At 40.8% G+C, this 20,762-nt stretch overlaps 1 protein-coding gene across 2 annotated transcripts in view; it reads left to right on the top strand.

Moving 5' to 3' along the window:
• Nucleotides 1-20,762, top strand: part of DOK5 (docking protein 5) — a 153,427-nt gene that overhangs the window by 86,631 nt on the left and 46,034 nt on the right. For both annotated transcript variants that reach the window (XM_053890117.1, XM_053890118.1), the window contains 3 exons: nt 16,991-17,105; nt 17,192-17,311; nt 19,712-19,901. In XM_053890117.1, the coding sequence (XP_053746092.1) occupies nt 16,991-17,105; nt 17,192-17,311; nt 19,712-19,901 (425 nt within the window). The remainder of the gene's footprint in view (nt 1-16,990; nt 17,106-17,191; nt 17,312-19,711; nt 19,902-20,762) is intronic.

The following is a 20,762-nucleotide window of genomic DNA, read 5'->3' as shown; positions in this document are numbered from 1 at the left end:
TTACAATAACATATAATAATATAACATGTTATCTTTTTATATATTATATTATATAAAAATATAATATATAAAAAATATATAAAAAATAATATAATATAATTATATATTATAATTATAATTATAATATAATATATAATGTATAATAAAAGAATTATATATAATAGAATTATAATATATCATATTAATATATATTATATATTTAATATTTAATTTATATATATAAAATTATGTGTGTGTATATATATATATATATATATATATAGTTTAGATATGAGTTCTTTGTCATGTATGTGGTTGCAAATAATTTTGCTCATTCCACAGCTTATCTTTTCTTCCTCTTAACAGGGTCTTTTGCAGAAAAAAGTTTTAATTTGGGTGATGTCCAGTATTTGAGTTTTTACTTTTCTGGAATATGCTCTTGGTGCCAAATGCAAGAACTCTTTGTATAGCTTTGCATGTTGAACATTTGCTCTGTGTGTTTGTTTGTTTTGTCCCAAACATTTTACAGTTTTATGTTACATATTTAAGGCCATGATTCATTTTGAGTTTAGGTTTTATACGGTGTCAGAGGTAGATTGAGTTTCATTCTTTTTACCTGTGGATGTTCAATCACTCCAGTACCATTTGTTGGGGGGAAAAAGTTATTCTTTTTCCATTGAATTGCTTTTCACATTTGTCAGAAATCATTCGGACATATCAGCATGGCTCTGTTCCTGGGTTCTGTGTTCTTCGCCGTTAAGCCATGTATCTGTCTCTCTGCCAATATCACACTCTCTTGATTACTGTAGATGCGTAATAATCTTTCATGTTGGGTACAATGACTGATGCCACTTACTCTCTTTTCTAAGATTATTTTAGCTATTCTCTTGCCTTGTCATAAAATTTTAAATGGAGCTGGTCTATGTGTATGGAAAACCCATGCTAGGCTTTTGAGAAGAATTACGTTAAACCTATAGATCAAATTGTGGGAGAACTGACGTCTTTTCTATGTCAAGTCTTTCAGTTCATGAACATGGTATGTCACTCCATTTATTTGAATCTTTTAAAGTTTCTTCTATCGGCATTTGTAATGTTCAGTCTTCATATCCTGTACATGTTTTGTTAAGTTTATACCTGATGATTTCATTCAATTTGCATTTTGATTTAAAGCCCCTTTGATTTAAATACTTAACTTATGTAAACCAGTCACTTTTAGGGGTGCCTAGGTGGCTCTGTCAGTTAGGCGTCTTACTCTTGATTTTGGCTCAGGTCAGGATCTTGCAGTTCCTGAAATCGAGCCCCGCATCAGGCTCTGTGCTAACAGTGCAGAGTCTGCTTGGGATTCTCTCTCTCTCCCCCTCTGTCTTTGCCCCTACCCCCCTCTCAAAATAAATAAATAAAGTTATATTAAAAAAAAAAAAAAGCAGTCATTTTTGGCCTATAATCCAGGCCCAAATCCTCGATTTTGGATTTTATAATCCTGTAAAACAATCATGTAGTTTAAATGACTTTTTTCTTATCCCACAGTTATTTGACTTATCATGTGAAATGATTAGTTGACCTTGTGTTTTGGAAAGAGTCCCCAGTTTTTGAGGGTTTATGAAAATTTAATCTGCTTACGTTATCACCATCTATTGTTTGACTTAGTTAATATGGTTAAGAAACACACATATACACATATCAACATAAGAACAATACAAATAGAAAATTAGCTAAACAGTTCATTGACTATAAATGTCTTTTTCCCTTCCTGCGTATGCATTTTTACACGAATTTCTTAAAAGCATGTATCTTTAGGACTTGATCTGTGTGATTTCACGTTTGTGCATCGGTGGAAACACTTGACTATAATTCAAGTGCACACAAAAGCTTTCTGTAAACGATGTCCAAAGAAAAAGGTGGGTTTTCTGAAGTTGGTGAAAAATTAGTCAATGTTTTTTGGATGTGGATGAAATCACAGAATGTTGTTGGCCAAATGAGTCACTGGTGAAGGAGATGTGTTGGCAAAGGATAGAGATCCACTTCCTTCATTTACAAATTTTTGGCAAATTTCTCCCTCTGGTTTTTCTCTTCATTTTTCTTTTCTTTTCTTTTCTTTTCTTTTCTTTTCTTTTCTTTTCTTTTCTTTTCTTCTTTTCTTTCCTTTCCTTTCCTTTCTTTGTCTTTCTTTCTTTCTTTCTTTCTTTCTTTCTTTCTTTCTGAGAGAGAGCATGAGCAAGAGGGGAGAGAGAAAGAGAGAGAGAGAAAGAGAGAGAGAGAAAGAAAATCCCAACCAGTCTCCGCCTGACATGTGGCTTCATCCCGTGACCCTGTGATCATGACCCGAGCCAAAATCAGGAGTCAGATGCTCAATCAACTGACCCACCCAGAAGCCCCTCTTCATTGTTAAACTTTAAGTTATAAACATCACACATGTTCCTAGGAACAAATTTAAACAATTCTGAAGTGCATGGAATACGATAAAATAAAATAACCATATCTTGGACCCTAGTCCCAGACCTCAGAAAAAAAAAAATACTAATAGATTATGTACTTTTCAGACTCTTTTCTCTATGTGTACAAACAGAAACATATTCTCACGCGCGTCCAGATGATATTTTGAGATAAGCAAAAATGGAGTAATTCATTATATGCGCTACATACTGTATTTCAGGCGACTGTAAACACAGATTTCCCCAGGACACTCACCCTTAGTGAGCCTCCCATCCTTGCAGAAATTGTAGCAGAACTTGTGTTCCCATTCAGAATGTTCTGGTTTATGAGGTAAAATCAAATGGTCACATGAATTACACTAGTCTCCTTTCCCTCACGTTTTGACTGTTATTCCAAGTCGGTAGTTAGCGGTTACACCTCATTAACTTAAAAGCTCTAGAGTACGCTTTAATATTGATAGCATTATTAGCGTCTAGTATATATTGAACTGATAATTGACCCTAACCTGTTTGAAAATACCCACATTGACGGACAAAAGAGCTTCCGATTGTTTTGCTAGTACAGAATTCCATCACGGTGGAAAAACATCTGTGTCTGTTTTGATGAGCTCCTGCTCATCTTTTTGGAAGGGAGGTCTTAGAAGTGAGGTCTCAGATAACATCTTGCACCTTTAAAATGTTCGGGGCTCTTCTGCCAGCGGGTCTCCAGATGGATTACACAGAATCGGACACCACTGGCAGAGTGTAGGAGAAGCGTCCTTGTCTCCAAATTCCATTCTCTCTACAGATTGCAGATGTGTACGTTTTGGGTGAAGTACCTTTTAGGCTGAGTGTGGCCGTTTATTTTTAAGGAAGCCCCAACAGATGCATCAGTTCAGTTATTTCGCATATACAAATAAAGATCCCTTCCTCGGGGGCGACAGTCCGAATTTACAACTCAGACAGACGCTAGTCCAGTTTATTTTAAGTGACCAAGGGCATGTAGGTATTTTTGGAAAGAATGAAACCTTCTGTATGGGGACTGGGATATAACTGTCTAGACTGGTTCTTTCTTAGGAAATCTTTAAAAAAAATTTTTTTTTAAGTTTATTTATTTATGTTGAGAGGGAGAGACAGAGAGAGGAAGGGGCAGAGAGAGGGAGAGAGAAACAGAACCCCAAGCAGGCTCCGCACCGTCAGCTCAGAGCCTGACGCTGGGCTCGAACTCATGAACCGCGAGATCATGACTTGAGCTGAAATCAAGAGGACGCTTGACCAACTGAGCCACCCAGGCACCCTTCGTAAGAGATCTTTTATGAAACGTTTGTTAAACAGCCCTGTTCAAGGTCCTGGGGGAAGTGAGCAGAGATGTTTCGGGTGGTGACTTTTGATTAGAACCGAACATGTCCCTTCTGTTTTGCCGGCCCTGGCATTGTAACTTCAAACCATTGGTGCCTTTTTAGGAAAGACCATATTAAAAAAAGGTAAAAGGTTTGTAACACGTCATGAGAAATATTTTGGAAATGTTTAACAGGAAGTGTTCACTAGGGTATTTTCGAGTACTCTGAAAATTTGCAACAGATAACAGTAATGTAATAAGCACAACAATAATAATAGTTCTTTTATTAATACTTGAGAAAACATTGTGGATCCAGAAATGGATCGTGTTCACGTTGCTTTTATTTTTTAAGACAATCCACAGAAGTTAAAGGGGGCTTTTGCCTCTTCATTTTCAGGAAGATAATGGCCTTGATTTTTTTTTTTTTTTTTTTTTTTTTTTTTTTTTTTTGAGAATGAAGCAATTTGAAGCTTCTGCAGAGTTTTTCCATTTGCATATACAAAGTGAATCGCTGACTTAATTCATTCAGTCCCACAAGGGGAAAAATAATCAGGATACAGCCTACCAAAGCAAGGTGGAAAATTGCCTTTTAGGTAGTGGTCTTGTTTTTACTCCGTAAACAGAAATAAATCATCATCTGTAAATTACCTTCAGCAAAGAAGGAGAAAAATGGGAAATCGAATCCTTGTTTTCCTAAATGGCTTTTGACTTTGTAGCACGCCAGAAATATACTTAATATTCCCACATAATGCTAATTGTGTAATTTTGACAGGAATGTACCAGTTCCTTAAGGGAATGTATGTGCTTTAAAAAACCCGGTTGTATTAATCGTCCTTTGGGACACCAGAAGATATTTCAACAGTTTCTCCATCTAGTACAAAATAATCCGTTTGGAAAATTGAATTGTGCAATTTGTAATTGTTTTCTAAGTTGTTAATGCAAAACTGTATCAGTAGCAAATTAAACTTTTAAAGTGTGCCCACTTTGTTAATTGCTGGCTGCTAAACATTTATTTCAATGAATACTATCGTTTATGATGAATAGCACGTCTGGGGCATGGCTTTAAACGGCGAAGGTAATTTGGTGGTCTTTTTTGGGGGGAAATTCCTCATTGGATGGCCTACTTGAAGATTTACCAGAAATTTAGAAGTGTTGACTACTTCCTTGCTTTGATGGAGTCCTAGTACTTTGTGTTTTTGGTATTCAGAAAACTAGAAATCAGGACCTACATAGTGGCCAAGAAGCCCACAAATCTCTCCTTGTCTTCTCATCACTCCTGTTCTGAAGTTGTGGTCACTTAATGCCAGGTTTGTCTGTTGGGCTCTCCAGACCTTGTCTTCACGCTCATTCTTCCCGTGGTTAAGGCCGCTATGTATGGGCAAGCCAGCTACACACAGCTCACCTCCACAAGGTGCCATTCTCATCGATTCCACGTGAATGGCTCTCTGCCTCTACTTAAATGGGGAAGAGACAGACACGAGGGAAAATATACAGGTGAAATACAGAGTATGTTGGTGTGACTGATAAATGCCAAGGAAGAAACCAAAGCCGGGAAAAGGAATAGGAAATGTGGAATAAGAGTCTGCAATTCCAAAAGAGAAATCAGAAACGGTGTTATTAAGAAGATGCTATGGAAGTAGCTGGAGATCTGGGGCAGGAGTGAGCCATGGAGGAGTCTAAAGGAAAGCAATTGCCAAGTGTTCCTGCCTGAAGGGACTTGAAGAGTCCATATAAATGAAATGGTCTTCAGTTGGGCTTTCAGGATAAGGACAACAATAAATCGTGGCCTGCCTCTATTTCGGCAGAGTTGTGTCCTTTCAGTCCGACGACCTTTGGCATTACAATAGACTGTTTTTGCCTTGAGATGTGTGGGAGCACTCTGAAAGCACCGAAGAACTATCCACTAGATGAGCGGGACCTGTGTGGACACTTCAGTGTGCACCTCTGTCTCTCTTCCAACTGGGGAAAGAAGTCCGTTTCTCGTAGAGGAGCTCCGAATGTGTGGGAGGAAGACACGTGGTCGGAATATATCTTGAAAAAGGGAATCAGAGCTAGTTCGGACTGATTTTCAGGCCGTGCCATCCAACAGAATCACAAGCTGGAGCCAGAAAGCACACCCCCAACAAGGGAGCCTTCTGTCACGTCCTGCGTTGGCCCAGGAAAGGTGAGTTGGACCGCCTTCACCATCTGCCTGGAGTCTCTGATGAAGGAAGGTTGCCTCACTGTGGGCGGAAGATTGGAAGTCCCAGATAAGATGGGAGGCAGATGCCACTGAAAGTCTTGAGAAGCAAAGAAGCACCAATACCTCTTCTCAACAGGCTTCGGAAGCGTCACCTAGGTGGACCCCCGTATTCACGTGTACGTGGTCTTCTTCGGATCCGTGCCCCCGTTAGAACGTGCACTTGTTCGAACAGTTAGCTGGCTGTCCCCACCGAAATGCCTGGGAAGAGCCTGATGGCGGTGTCATGTCACGAGCAGCATGGGAGGGAGTTGGCATGCCAGTCAGCTAGATGGACAGAGTCAATTCTAGATGGGCGCAGTTGCCCCCTTGAGTAAACGCAGTAGTTACACGATTTTGAAATCATAAACGAGTAGTATAGCGATTCTCGTAGTATTTGTGATCTGTGTTTCCAGATTATTTTGCTTTTTTAAGTTTGTTTATTTTTGAGAGACGAGGGGAGACGCAGAGAGAGAATCTTGCAGACGTGGGGTTAGGTGAAAGAATCCAGACCCAGAAAAATACAGATGGTGTTATTCCATTTATATAAAGTTTTTTAGAAGACAGAACTAACCCACCATGATAGAGATCAGAGTAGTGGTTGTATCTGGAGGCAGCATTGGCCCAGGAAGTCGCGATTGTGACTAAAATGGTTTTTATGAGTCAGTATGTAACCGTGCATAATGGTTACACAGGTGTGTGTCGCGTAAAGATGCGTGTGTGTGCATGTGTGTGTGAGCGGGTGTGATCCATGGGACCTGCTGTGTATATTCCTGCTCTGGGTGTCTCCAGCCGAATTTCACAGGGCAGGAACCCAGGTTAAAAACCACAGTGCCACATGTACCCACATAAAAGCAAATGGCTTTTGAAAAGCTGAGTTTTCTTCAATATTTTATTTATTGCTTAACTTTTTAAGAGTTTATTTATTTATTTTGAAGGACCGCGACAGAGAGCGAGCAGGGGAGGGGCAGAAGGGGAGGGAGAGAATTCCAAGCAGGCTCCACACTGTCAACACAGAGCTGGACGCGGGGCTCGATCTCACCATGCGTGAGATCGTGACCTGGGCTGAAACCAGGAGTCAAGACGCTTAACCAGCTGAGCCACCCAGGTGCCCCTTCTTCAACATTTTAAGCCCAAGTAGCAAAGATGAGTTTAGACTGTCGTCTTTTAATTTAACAAATACCTTATTATTACTTAGGAATTAAGAGTTTAAAGATATGACTTACAATTTGCAGAAGCATCTTTTACTGTATTTGTCTCCAAAACTGTTTGCATCTTTAGTTTTATCTGCCTGTTCATTTATTCGTTCACTTATTCTTGTATTTTTTATTTTATTTTATTTTATTTTATTTTTTTTTTGGGACAGAGAGAGACAGAGCATGAACGGGGGAGGGGCAGAGAGAGAGGGAGACACAGAATCGGAAACAGGCTCCAGGCTCCGAGCCATCAGCCCAGAGCCTGACGCGGGGCTCGAACTCACGGACCGCGAGATCGTGACCTGGCTGAAGTCGGACGCTTAACCGACTGCGCCACCCAGGCGCCCCTATTCTTGTATTTTTTAAGGAGCGCATGTTATGGAGCGTAGTACTAGGTATAACAGGTGTATGTGGAAGCCACAAGTTCTAGCTCTGAGTGTGGCTTTACTTTTCCATTCTGTCTGTGAAACCATAATTAAGTTACTTCTCTGATACTATTCCTTCTTGTACGGGTTTTATTTATTACTTGTTTAAATCTTTATTTATTTTTGAAAGGGAGACAGTGCGTCAGCAGGGGAGGGGCAGAGAGAGAGGGAGACACAGAATCCCAAGCAGGCTCCAGGCTCTGGGCTGTCAGCACAGAGCCCGACGAAGGGCTCAGATTCATGGACCATGAGATCATGACCTGAGCCAAAGTCAGATGTTCAACGGACTGAGCCACCCAGGCTCCCCTTGTATGGGTTTTAATAATAGTAACAAACATGTTATGTTATCCTGAGGATTTAGTATTACGTCGTAGCCATTCAGCATTCTGTGATTGACTGAAGTGAGTAGGCTTTGTGAGAAGTAGATATATAACTTGAGAAGTGGATTTATAATAAATTTATATTTTTACTCTAAGGGAGGTGGGATTTCTTCCCTCATTTAATTAGACTGGCTCTACTTCTGTATAATGGGACACCATGTTGTAAGGTTCTTTTGAAAAACTGTAAAGAGCAAATGATTCAGTTACTAAGTAAAACTGATAACTGATGTCCTAGTCGATCATTATGTATTTGACTAGGAAATCTGGTCTCCTTTGTACAAAAAACAATACTATTATACAGCGAGATTTGAGAGAAAATCTGTCTGAAAATTCTTGGCCAGAAGATAATCAAACAGAGGGTGTATTAACCAACTTCTGCTGTGGGAACGGTTCCAAAATCTTAGTACTCTATGGAGACGTATATTTATCTCCTGCCTTTGTTACGTGAGGGGTCTGGGTTGCCTGTGGATGTATGGAGCACAGCTGGATTAATTTCACTCAGTTGAGAGCCATCTGGCTGTACTCAGAGATCCAGGAAGGTGGGGAACGTTATTCTCATAGTGGAAGGTTGAAGCTCAAGGAGGACAAAACTGACCTAATTATGCACACTTTTGAAGCATCTTCTTGGATGTGGCACATCAGGTCACAGTCTGTTGGCCAAAGCCAATTGCACGGCCGCAACCAAACTCATTGGTAAAGAATCAGAAGGGCTGGGAGAGAATGGATGATGGTGAACAAATAAATGATAGAAAATGAAGATGACTCTGAGGGGCAGAATTTACCTTTGGTCTTATTTTAAATTCCTCCAAATCCTAGAGACGGAATCATTTTGCCAAATCTTATCATTACCTAATCTTTTCCAGCCTCCATGCTTAGAAGCGTACGTTATGCATCAGAGAGCTTCCTATTTAGTGTTCATTGTCTTTTACCAGCAGAATTTTTGAGGAGCCACTATCTTCTGTGAATTTTTAATTAGTCTGTGATAATTTCCGTCAGAAAGAAATAGCCCCAGGATGTGCAAAATCAGAGTAAGCCTGACCCTAACCAGGGCTTTTGAAAGTAAACATACAATTTCTAGAGAAAAATCAAGCATTGCAAAGGTCCTAACATTGACATTTTACATCCCCACCTACACTTCATAAAGCTTCCAATTTCCTTTCTGTTTGTTTCTTTCTTTCTTTAAATAATGGACATCCTAACATGTGAGAGGTGATGTCTCGTTGTGGTTTTGATGTGCATTTCCTTAAAGATTAGTGATGTTTAGCAATTTTCCATACACCCGTTGGCAATTTCTAGGTCTTCGGAAAAATGTCTGAAAAAGTCATTGGCTCATTTTTTAATTGGGTTGCTTTTTAGTTATTGAGTTGTAGGGGTTCCTTAACAGATTTTGGATATTAAGCCCTTATCAGATATATGGTTTGTAGATATTTTCACCCATTCTTTAGGTTGCCTTTTTACTCTGTTGTTTTCCTTGCTGTGCCAGAGTTTGTTTGTTTGATGTTTTTTGTCTGTTTTTCAGTGTTACTGCCTGTGCTTTAGGTGCCATATCCAATAAATCTTTGCCAAAACCAATGTTTTGAAATTTTTTTCCGTCATGTTTTCTTAGACTTAAGGACATACACTTAAGTCTTTAATCAATTTTGAGTTGATTTTTGTGTAAGATGAGGGTCCAGCTGCACACTTTTGCATGTGGATATCCAGTTTGCTAACTGAATTTGTTGAAGAAACTCTCTTTTACCCATTGTGTATTCTGGGCATTTGTGCAGCCGTTTATTTCTGAGCTCTTTATTTTATCCCATTGGTCTCATCCTGTTTTGATTACTGCTGCTTTGTAATATGTTTAGAAGTTAGAAAGTGTGAAACCTCCAGTTTCATTCTTTCTCGAGATCATTTTGACTACTTTCGATATTTGATATTCAGGGTGCTTTGTGGTTCCATGTGAATTTTAGGGTGGCCTTTTTATATTTGCAAATAGTGCAGTGGGATTTTGAAACAGATTACATTGAGTCTGTAGATAACTTGAAGTAGGACATTTTAACAATATTAAGTCTTTCAGTGCATGAGCAGGGGATGTCTTCCCATTTATTTGTACCTTATTTAATTATTTTCAGCAGTGTTTTGTAGTTTTCAGTGCATAAATCCTTTTCTTCTTTGGTTAAATTTAGCCCTAAGTATTTTATTCTTTTTATAATTTTTTTTAATGTTTATTTATTTTTGAGACAATGCGAGGGACAGAGTGCAATCAGCAGAGGGGCAGACAGAGGGAGACACAGAATCCGAAGCGGGCTCCAGGCTCTGAGCTGTCAGGCCAGAGCCTGACGTGGGGCTCGAACTCACAGACCGTGAGATCATGACCTGAGCCAAAGTTGGACACTCAACCGACTGGGCCACCCAGGTGCCCCAGTATTTTATTCTTTTTAATATTGTTTTAAATAGGATTGTTCAGGGGCAACTGGGTGGCTCAGTCCATTAAGTGGCCGACTTCAGCTCAGGTCATGATCTCGTGGTCCGTGAGTTCGAGCCCCGCGTCGGGCTCTGTGCTGACAGCTCAGAACCTGGAGCCTGTTTCAGATTCTGTGTCTCCCTCTCTCTCTGACCCTCCCCCCATTCATGCTCTGTCTCTCTCTGTCTCAAAAATAAATAAACGTTAAAAAATAAATAAATAAATAAATAAATAAATAAATAGGATTGTTCACTGTCAGTACCTAGAAACACAATTGATTTTTGTGTGTTTATTTTCTATCCTGCAACTTTACTGAATTCATTTATTCTAACAGGTGTGTGTGTGTGTGTGTGTGTGTGTGTGCATGCGTGCTCACGTGCCTATATGTGCAAGAGAGAGATCTTTAAGGTTTTCCACATGTAAGATTATGTCATACAGTAAAAAAGAAAAACAATAATACAAAAAGATATAAGCCTACCCAGACCCTTAATCCTTCTCGCTACATATACATATAAGAATATATATGTGTGCAAGCATGCATGTATAAACATTATCTTTTATAGAAGTGGGAACCAACTACTGTATACATAGTATATAAAACTGACTATAGTTTTATTAAATCTGTACATAGATTTATGTGTCTATGTATAGATTTAATAGAACCATTTGGGTTTCAAATACAGTGTTTAAACATTTTATATTTTAAATTGTAGTTCTTCAGTTGAAGCACAGTGTGCCATATGGATTTAGCTTGTGACGCTCCAACAGTGCGTGTGGCTCTCAAAGTAATTTATAAATCCCAATAATGAATTACGCCCTTGCTTTGGTGAGATATGCAGGGAGTAATTCCAGGTAACTGAGTACTGAGATAATGCTCTGATCCCAAACACCCAATTCTCTTGTTCATGCATTGTTTTCCTCTGACTGGGTAATTTCAAAGGACTTGTCTTCAGGTTTTCTGATTCTTTCTTCAGCTTGATCACATCTGTTGTGAACCCCGAGTTGAAATTTCACCTCGATTATTGTCTTCTTCGGCTCGAGACTTCTGTTTGGTTCTTCCCCTGTGCAAAACCAGTCCGTAAAGTCTGAGAGAGGTGGCTGTATTTTCAAATGTGTGGATCCCAGCGCAAGCTTACAAGGGACAATGAAGAAATAGGAAACATGGCTCGATCAAAGTAACTAAATCTTTAGAAACTGACCCTAAAGAAATGGAAGTATATGAACTACCTAAGAAAGAATTAGAAATAACCGTCATAACGATGCTCAGTGTGCTCAGAAAGCACATTTTGGCCAGGTTAAAGGGGGGGAAATGCAAAAACATGGAGATATTGATCTCCTTAGGTCCACTGGTTTTCATGAGCAGCACAGCCTTATGGGGAAAGTGGGTGGGGAGATGCCTGGGGGCTGTGAGGGGGACTGCTGAAAAGGCTCATTCTTGAGTGCAGATATCAAGGGCAGGAGGTCAAATGTTAAAACCTATGAGCAAACTTAGTCCTTGCCAAATAAGTTAATTCCTGCCTCAGAGCCTTTGCACTTAACATTACCTGTGCCTTGAATGGCTGGGCCCAGTGATTCATAGGATTCACTTTTTCACATCTTAGGAGCCTCTGCTCAACTGCTCCCTTCTCTGAAAGGGCATCCTTCCCCCTTAGGTAAAAGAGCAAAATTCTCCTGAGCCCACACTAGATCCTTTTTCACAGCTTTGTCCTCATAGCACCTTCTTTATCCCTGCCTGGAAAAATGGTTCTTTATTTTCTCCCTTTAAATATGAACAAACAATGAGTTAAAAGTTTTGATGAATGAATGGATTCAAGGAAGATTCTTGACGAGGGAATGCCAGCTCTACTATAATTGTATTATACTAGCTCCCTCCTTGATGCTGTTACACCTTGAAGAAGTTTTTACATTTTATTTGTGAATCTGTATAAAGAGCTGGTGTAATTCATGTAGACCTTAGGGTGTGTCTTTTCTCTTGCACAGTGCAGGAAAAGTAAAATCTCTGACCACAGAGGCTCAGGAGGGAGTTTTCCTAAAAAGTTTTGAACGTGGTAGGAAATAACTTTTGATTGATCTGAGACATAAGGTGAAGACAAGATATTCAGACTAGAGGTGGACTGAAGGTATTGCACACACATGGTCTTGAGTGCTCATTCTCTCTGAGGTCATATTGAGAATCCAATGCAGTCACTTATTTATTTATTTAGAAAGAGAGAGAGCATGAGCAGGGAGGAGCAGAGAGAGAGAGAGAGAGAGACAGAGAGAGAGAATCCCAAGCAGGCTCCACACTGTCAGTGCAGAGCTCCTCGTGGGACTCGATCCCATGAGCCATGAGATCATGAGCCACCCAGAGGTGCCCCAGTGCAGTCACTTTTGATGGTGAGTGACACTTATTAGCCCTTATTTAAAACAGCATTCATATCGGGGCACCTGGGTGGTTCAGTTGGTTAAGCGTCTGACTTCATCTCAGGTCATGATCTCACAGTTAGTGAGTTCAAGCCCTGCATCATGCTCTGTGCTGACAGCTCAGAGCCTGGAGCCTGCTCTGGATTCTGTGCCTCCCTCCCACTCTCTCTGCCCCTCCCCTTCATGTGCTCACTTTCTCTCTCTCCCTCTCTCTCTCTCTCTCTCTCTCAAAAATAAATGAACATTTAAAAAATAAAATATTAAAAAAATAAGATAACATTCCTATCAAAAAATAACCTGAGACCTTATCAAAATCTATGCTTGCTTCCAGAGATTCATTAGGGGCAAATTATTTCTTTTTAAAAGGAATATTAAAAAATACATCCTGCTTTGATTTTTCTCATTTACAAAATGGAGTGATGGTGGAAATAAATATGTCTTATACAATTTTTAAAGTGACTTACAAATATATCTGCAAATGTCCTCATGATTTTCATGGTAGCATGTATTTTGAGAAGGGCTCTGTTATGGATTTGTGTAGATTGCGATTCTTTCAAAAGAACTGTGTATGTGGGGGTGCTGGGGGTGGGTAAGTGTGCAGGCATGTGCTCATTGAGAGGTGGTTCTGAATTGGGGGCAGAGACTTTTGCGTTGGAACCCGATAGTCCTTTGACACATGAAAAACATCACCCTGCCTACTCTGTGAGCACTCAGTCACCACCCCCGAGCTGGAGGTGTTGGGTTGCTTATTATTTAAACCAATTTCCCAAATGGGTAATTGTGTTCTGACTCATGCAATTCTCCCTACATTTCCTGACTCTTTCAGGTGACTTTCCTTCCTCTTTACCTTTAATGGATGTGTAATGAAATGACATATTTCAAAGTCATTGCTGTGCCTCAGGTTAGGGCGGACTAGGCTTATATAATGTTTCAGTAGAGGGTCATCATAAAGCCTGGGCACCTAAGCCCTACTCCTACACCCCCTCCTGTCCTCCCCACCTTACACACCAGTGAAAAGAAAGAAGTCCTCGCATATGAGATGACTTTCTGAGCTAAAGATTGTCTGTGCTGAAAGTATTTAGAATTAATCCTTAGTATTTCAGATGGGTGAAGAGCACAGACAGGCTTTGGGGTCAGTTTGCCCCCATTTAAAACGTGGTTCTGCCACGTTTTAGCTGGGAACTTGAGCACATGACTTTGACCTTTCTCATCCACAGCTTCTTCGGCTGGAAAATACTGATAATGATATCTGTGTCCTCGGGTGTTCACGAAGATGAAATGAAACATATTATGTGAGGACAGTGTAAGCCCAGTGTGTGGCATGTGGTGCAGACTCAATAAATGTTGACTCTCAGATGATTGTTTGTCATCGATTCATTCTGTCAATAAGTCATTGATAGGTGACTCACGTCTAGCTAGGTGCTGGAGAGATAGATGGATTAATTACAACAACAGGTAATAGAAGGAAGCTTCATGCAGCACACACAGGAACAGAGAGAAGGCGACCATTAATTCACCCTGAAGTCAGGGCAAGTTTCCAAGAGGAAGTGGGCCTTTCAGGAAAAGTGAAATTTCCCTGGAGAAAGAAGCATTCACCTCGGAGACACACCATGCAAGCAAATCTGCAGGTGTGTTTGGTGTTTTGTTCATCAAATCCACACATATTCATTGAGTATATGGATATGTATTGAGTATGCATTCATTGAGGATGGTGATAGACTCTGTATTAGGTTCGGGGGACACAGTGGTGAGCAAAAAACTTTCACCCTAGAGGCAGGATGGGTGCCAAACCACAGCCCATATGGCCATAAAAGGTCTCCGAGGGCAAAGATGTCATTGAATGATAGACCCTGGAGGCTCTGATTAGAGGAGGGATAAGGGGCGTCCAGTAGGGCCCTGCAGGTGACCAAGATTTAAACTGAGACCCATAAGGTGGGTTCAAGTGAAGTAAGGAGAGAGTGGGGAAGGCTCTGTGCCGGGAGAATCATGGTGCTTTCTGGAGCCTGAACTAAAAGCCAGTATGGCTGGGACTTAAGGGGAAGGTATGAGAGAGGAGGCTGGTAAGATCGCTCCAGGGAAGACCACAGAGGGGCCTGAGGGTCACTCCAAGGACTTGGCTGCTTGTCCCAAGTGCAGTGGGAAGTCACTGAAGTATTCTGTTTTATGCACGAAAGTGCTGGAATCAGGCTTGTGTTTGAAAAGATCATTTGGATGCTGTGTTAACAGTGAATAAATGGGGTTACCATGGACGTGGAGAGACCGATAAGTAGGTGTGGCAAGACGATAGTGTTTGTACTGGGGCACTGGCACAAAAATACACAAACGAAAAATAAACAGGGGCCCTGGATGGCTCAGTCAGTTAAGAGGCCGACTCTCGGTTTCAACTCGGGTCATGCTGTCACAGTTCGTGAGCTTGAGCCCTGCACCAGGCTCTGTGCTGACCGTGTGGAGCCTGCTTGGATTCTCTCTCCCTCTCTCTCTGCCCCTCTCTGCCTCTGTCTCTGTCTCAAAATAAATATAAAGTTAAAAAAAATTTAAAACAAAAAGTAAACAGATGCGTCTGGTAGACTCCGAGGGACGTGGAGTAGCTGGAGAATAAAGTTGGTAACATTGAGTTACTAAAACTACCTGCTCAGGTAGAGAGTACTGTGGCCAGCTTTGAGGGAGCACTGATGTGTTCGTCCATTTGGGCTGCCATGAAAAAAGAATCCCATAGACTGGTAGCTTATAAACGACAGAAATTTAATTCTCACAATTCTGGAGTCCGGGAAGTCCAAGGTCAAGGCACTGGCAGATTCGGGGTCTGGTGAGAACGTGCCATCTGGTTCATAGAAGGCATCTTCTTTCTGTGTCCTTACGTGGTGAAAGGGACGAGGGGGCTCTCTGGGGTCTCTTTTATGAGGGCACGAATCCTGTTCAGTAGGGCTCCACCCTCAAGACCTATCAGCCTCCAAAGGCCCTGCTTCTTAATACCATCACCTTGAAGGGTAGGATTTCAACATGTACATTTGGGAGGCCACAGATATTGGGTCTGTAGCAACTATGATGATATTTTATGCAAGAAATTTGCATTTATACTATAAAGAGAGCCAATGGAGGTTAAGAAGTAGGGGAATGAAATAATCAGGTTACTTTATGTGTGGAGGGTATTGACTTTTTACCTCCCCTACTTCTCGAGCTAGGCACTCCTTGAATTTAGAATAATAGATAAGAGATGGTTATCTAGGCAGAGATTGATAGGAGATATATTCTTTTAGATAACACAAAAGAGATATCCTAAGGGGAAGTGAGACTTGTCAGAAAGAGTTATTTATCTTGTCAAGACCCTGAAGCCACCTAAGCCTTCTCTCCTGCAGGAGCCAGTCATCACAGCCCCAACGCAGCAGATCTTCTGGATGGAACTGGAGGAGAGGCAGCCATTTTGGAAACACAATAAGCCAATACCCTGAGTGCGGGGGAGGGGAGGGAGAGGGTAGTGGTTTATAAGTGTTAATTTTATGAAAGTTTATAAGAGGGACAAAGACTGTGGGAGAGAAGAAAGAAAGAGAGAATGTCTGATGGAGAAAAACCTTCTCTACTGATAGGAAAAAGGTGATACCACGAAGAATCTAAACAGAGGCCCTATAAGCATTGAGAAGCTAGGAGTAAGTCAGAGAGAGTAGGGAAGTGTGGTACAAAACCACTGTCTTGGAATATATGACTTGAACCCCGAGTAGAGGGGCATTTGGGGGACTTCTGACACTCCATTTCTGATTATCAAAGAGGGAGGTGACTGAGTTATGAATTGGGTCACCACTCCCTCCCTCCCTTGCGGTCAGTACGTGTAAGTTGCCTTCAGGGGAAGTACCTCGAGGGGTTGGAGTATTGGAAAGGCCTTCCCAGCGATGGGATACAGACCTGAGAACTGCTGATTAGGTAGACTCTTTGGGGAGATAATTCTCCCTCTGGGAAGTTTTGAGTCCGTGCCACTTAATACTCAGGAAATTGAAAAAGGAAGGTCATTCGTTAATTTTTCTTGCTGCATATTGAGGATCCCACACCGAAATAATCCGCAGCTTTCCAAAACGCGCCTTTTGTCGAGGGCTGTTCATCTGTGGCGTGCCTTCCACTGAACGTGCCTCCCCCGAGTGTGGTGGTGTGGACCGGGCGCGTTCACGCAGGGAGTGTGATCAGACTTGCAGTTGTCCGTTTTTCAGGTGACAGAGCTCAACAACGTGAAGAACGTAGCCCGGTTGCCGAAGAGCACCAAGAAGCACGCCATAGGAATCTATTTCAATGACGACACCTCCAAGACCTTTGCTTGTGAATCAGGTTCGTCCGAGGCGGGGAGGGCTTTTGCCTGTAGCTTTTAAGTGGGTGCTGGGCACGCATGGTGATGTTTCTGGACATTCCCACAGATCTGGAGGCCGATGAATGGTGCAAACTGCTCCAGACGGAGTGTGTGGGCGCACGGATCAATGACATCAGCCTCGGAGAGCCTGACTTACTGGCTACTGGGGTCGAGAGAGAACAGAGTGGTATGTAAAGAAAATTCTCTCCTTCGCTCTATTTGACATTGTTTTTATCCCCATCCAGTACACCGTCAGACATCTTCGTCATGTCAGATTTTTGAAGTTATAAGAAAAGTATACAGAAAGAAGGAAAAAGAACTTTTTATTGCACCTAAATCCTGTGTTCATATTTCAGTGTATTTCTTTTCCTAATATGTTTTCGATGCATAAATATGAATGTATCTGCATTAATAGCATCAGCTAGAAATCGGGGTGGGGGGGACCTGCCATGCACCAGTTTCTGTGGCAGATGCATCAGGTCATTTAATGTTCCCAGCAGCTCCGTGACGGGGGCACTGTTCCGTCCCCCTGTTTTACAGATGAGGAAACTGAAGCTTTTGTTCTAACTCCAACAGCTGGTGTTTGATACGAGACCACACTCCTGAGCCTGTATTCATAATATGCTGATTTTAAGGCATAGTGTTTTGTTTTGTTTTGTTCTTTTTGGTCTTGCGTTTTTCACTGAAAGTATTTCATTGAGAGTTTTCCAACATTTTTAATAGAATCCGGGCATCACGAATGTTTCATCATCTTTAAACCCTCCTAATTCTGTGATTTTTTCCCCCCCCCACTAAAACACTTGAGCCAACTCCTTGAGCTCAACACTCAACCTGGGAATAAATCATTCGAGGTAATAATGACCAGAATACCCATGATCATTTCAGCAAAACTCACTGTTGGTTTACAGTATGAGCCTGGAGGTGAGGAATGATTTCTTTGTTTCCAGGTGACCGAGCCTTGTGACAGGGCGGATTGGATCCCAGAATCCCGTTCTGTTGTAGCCTGAGGATGCACCTGTATGGACCTGAGCGGATGCCTCACAGATATTTGCATGTGAAGCCAGACCTAGAGAGGAAGATAGGACAGGATCTGATTTCTTTTTTTAATCTAGAGTGCTCCGCTCAGCACTTTTTTTTCACAAATTTATATTTGTGAAGCTCTGTCCTGATAACACTACAGAGTCCAAGGATGGGCTGTGCCTAGGAATTCCCTTTACTATACCACAACCAGGCCTCAGTTTCCTCTTCTGTCAAATAGGAATAAGAATACCCCTGGTACATAACTACCAGGGATTACTACAAAACTCAGCTACCTCTTTGAAGGCACTTCACGATATTAATTTGCATGACTTCAAGTAATTGTAACTAAAGCAGTCACTCTTACACTTGCTGTTATTCTCGAGTGAAGTAAAGTTATAGAACTTCAAGTGAACAAATTGGTAATGGTCTCTCTTACCTTTTTACTTAAGGATGAACTCTTTCTGACTTGCTCCAGAACTCCCCAGGGAGAAATTTTACTCCATTAGAATATACTTTTAAAATAATAGTTGCTAGAAAGCAGCAAATAATTGGTGATTGGGAGTTGGAAATAACAGAAAATTTGAAGAATAAATCCATGAAAGCAGTCATGACACTCCTATTTACTAAACTCAACTAAAATCTATAAGAATTCTAGTGACTTCCTTATTATAAAATGATTAATTTAAAATACCGCTGATAATGATTAGTGCCGCACTATCTTGTCAGATTTAGGCAATCCACCTTCATGATGGATGGGTGAAAATGTTGACTCCAGTAATATTTGTGTTCATATTTCACTTAAAGATTTTTGACTCTATAGCTTCCCAAATTAATGAATTTTATAGAAGTAGAGCAGAAATGCCATGACTGAATCTGTGGGGATGACAATGTGGTTGCAGTCATAAACCAAGTCGTTTATGTAGAGTAATCTTGGTTAAATTTTAACAGTCATCCAAATAAGCAAATGGAAATTTGTAGCGTTCTTGCTAAAACGAGTTCAAATATATCTATTGGATTTTTCACAGACTGTTGGGTCAGTTAAGTGCACGGTATTCGCATGGAGTTTTATTTAAATGATTTGGGATATAGTTTTACTCATTTGGTTATGAAAATTATATGTTGATCAGTGTAACTTTAATATCATTAAATCATGCGACAGTTATTTGCACCTGCACCTTTTGTGAACACCAAAGTGTGGGTGGAATTAATGTGTACTTGGCAGGAAAAAAAACGTTTTTAATGGTTTCATTGCCCTAGTCTTCTACTGGCATACACGTTTTTTTATTATGCAAATTAAAAAATTCTAAACATGGTCTTTGCTCATGCAAATAGTGTTTAGTGTATGTCGACCGCCAGACTGTGTCATTATCATGTTATTTAATATGGTCTTAATTTAAAAAAATCATTTTCTGGCACTGTGAATTCATGAGAAAGGTTTATCTTCCTGAATATTCAACGTGCACCTAGAATGTGAGCTAGCATTATTTTGAAATGCCTCTTTTGTTCCTACGTTGTCTTTGATGTTTCATTCCCGGGATTTTAGACTAACCTTTTGTTTTTCTCCCAGAGAGATTCAATGTGTATTTGATGCCATCCCCTAACTTAGATGTACATGGCGAATGTGCCTTGCAGATTACATATGAGCACATCTGTCTTTGGGACGTCCAGAATCCCAGAGTCAAACTCATCTCTTGGCCGCTAAGTGCCCTGCGGCGGTACGGGCGAGATGCTGCTTGGTTCACTTTTGAGGCAGGGAGGTGAGTTTCATGACTGTTCTCCTACTTATTTTTTCCTTTTCCCAGGTTGGCCTATGAGATCCACGCTGAAGTGTGCTTCTACAAATGCGTAGAGCTCCAGCCCTGTAATGCCAGGCGTATTGTAAAGTAGTCAGATATTCCATATGGCTTTATTTCCCATGGAGAGTTCTCAGCAATGTGATATAAACTTGCATTGCGCAGTTTGATTCCATACCACAAACTGACGTAGAATTAGGTGAAAATGCCAGAAAGGTACCATCTACTGGGTCATGCTGAACACAGGCCAGCTTCTTGGGTTTTGGGAAACATCCATAGTGTTAATCTGCTTATGTTTTCTCCTTGGCTGACTATGGTAGATTATCAATATGAGGCACCATTCATTTCTGAAGGTGCCATTGATTGGGTTCCATCCATGATGTAATGAACCACACTGACGGTAGGAGGTTGATTCTAGAACTGGCTTATTGCAATCCATACCCAATAAGCACTTCTAGGGCTTTCCCTTTTTCCTTTTAGAAGTCAATTTTGGAAAGAGAAGGTAGTGCCAATGGTGCCAAAAAATTTGGGTCTATCATTAACCAGAAAGAGATTTTAGTCTAATCAGCATCTCATCCTTCTCCCCACCCCCTCACCATTCTTGCTCCCTCAGAATTTAGGCTCTTCTTTTGAGACATTGCAGATAAATTTTATATCTTGGAATTTTAAATGACTAAATTTCAAGATACAAGTCCTTCTGTAAAATTCACATTAAAGTTGAAGGCAATCAGCTTGTGGTTTTAAACATTTTTGTTTGTTTGTTTGTAAAAGTGGATGGTTCTTCCCAATAGGAATACAATACTTGATACAAGAGTAAAAACAGAA

Source organism: Panthera pardus, unplaced genomic scaffold (assembly GCF_024362965.1).
Source record: "Panthera pardus isolate Hobbes unplaced genomic scaffold, ASM2436296v1 HiC_scaffold_25, whole genome shotgun sequence".
NCBI lineage: Eukaryota > Metazoa > Chordata > Mammalia > Carnivora > Felidae > Panthera > Panthera pardus.
Note: the sequence above shows the minus strand (reverse complement) of the source record. Positions and strands in the feature narration are given on the sequence as shown.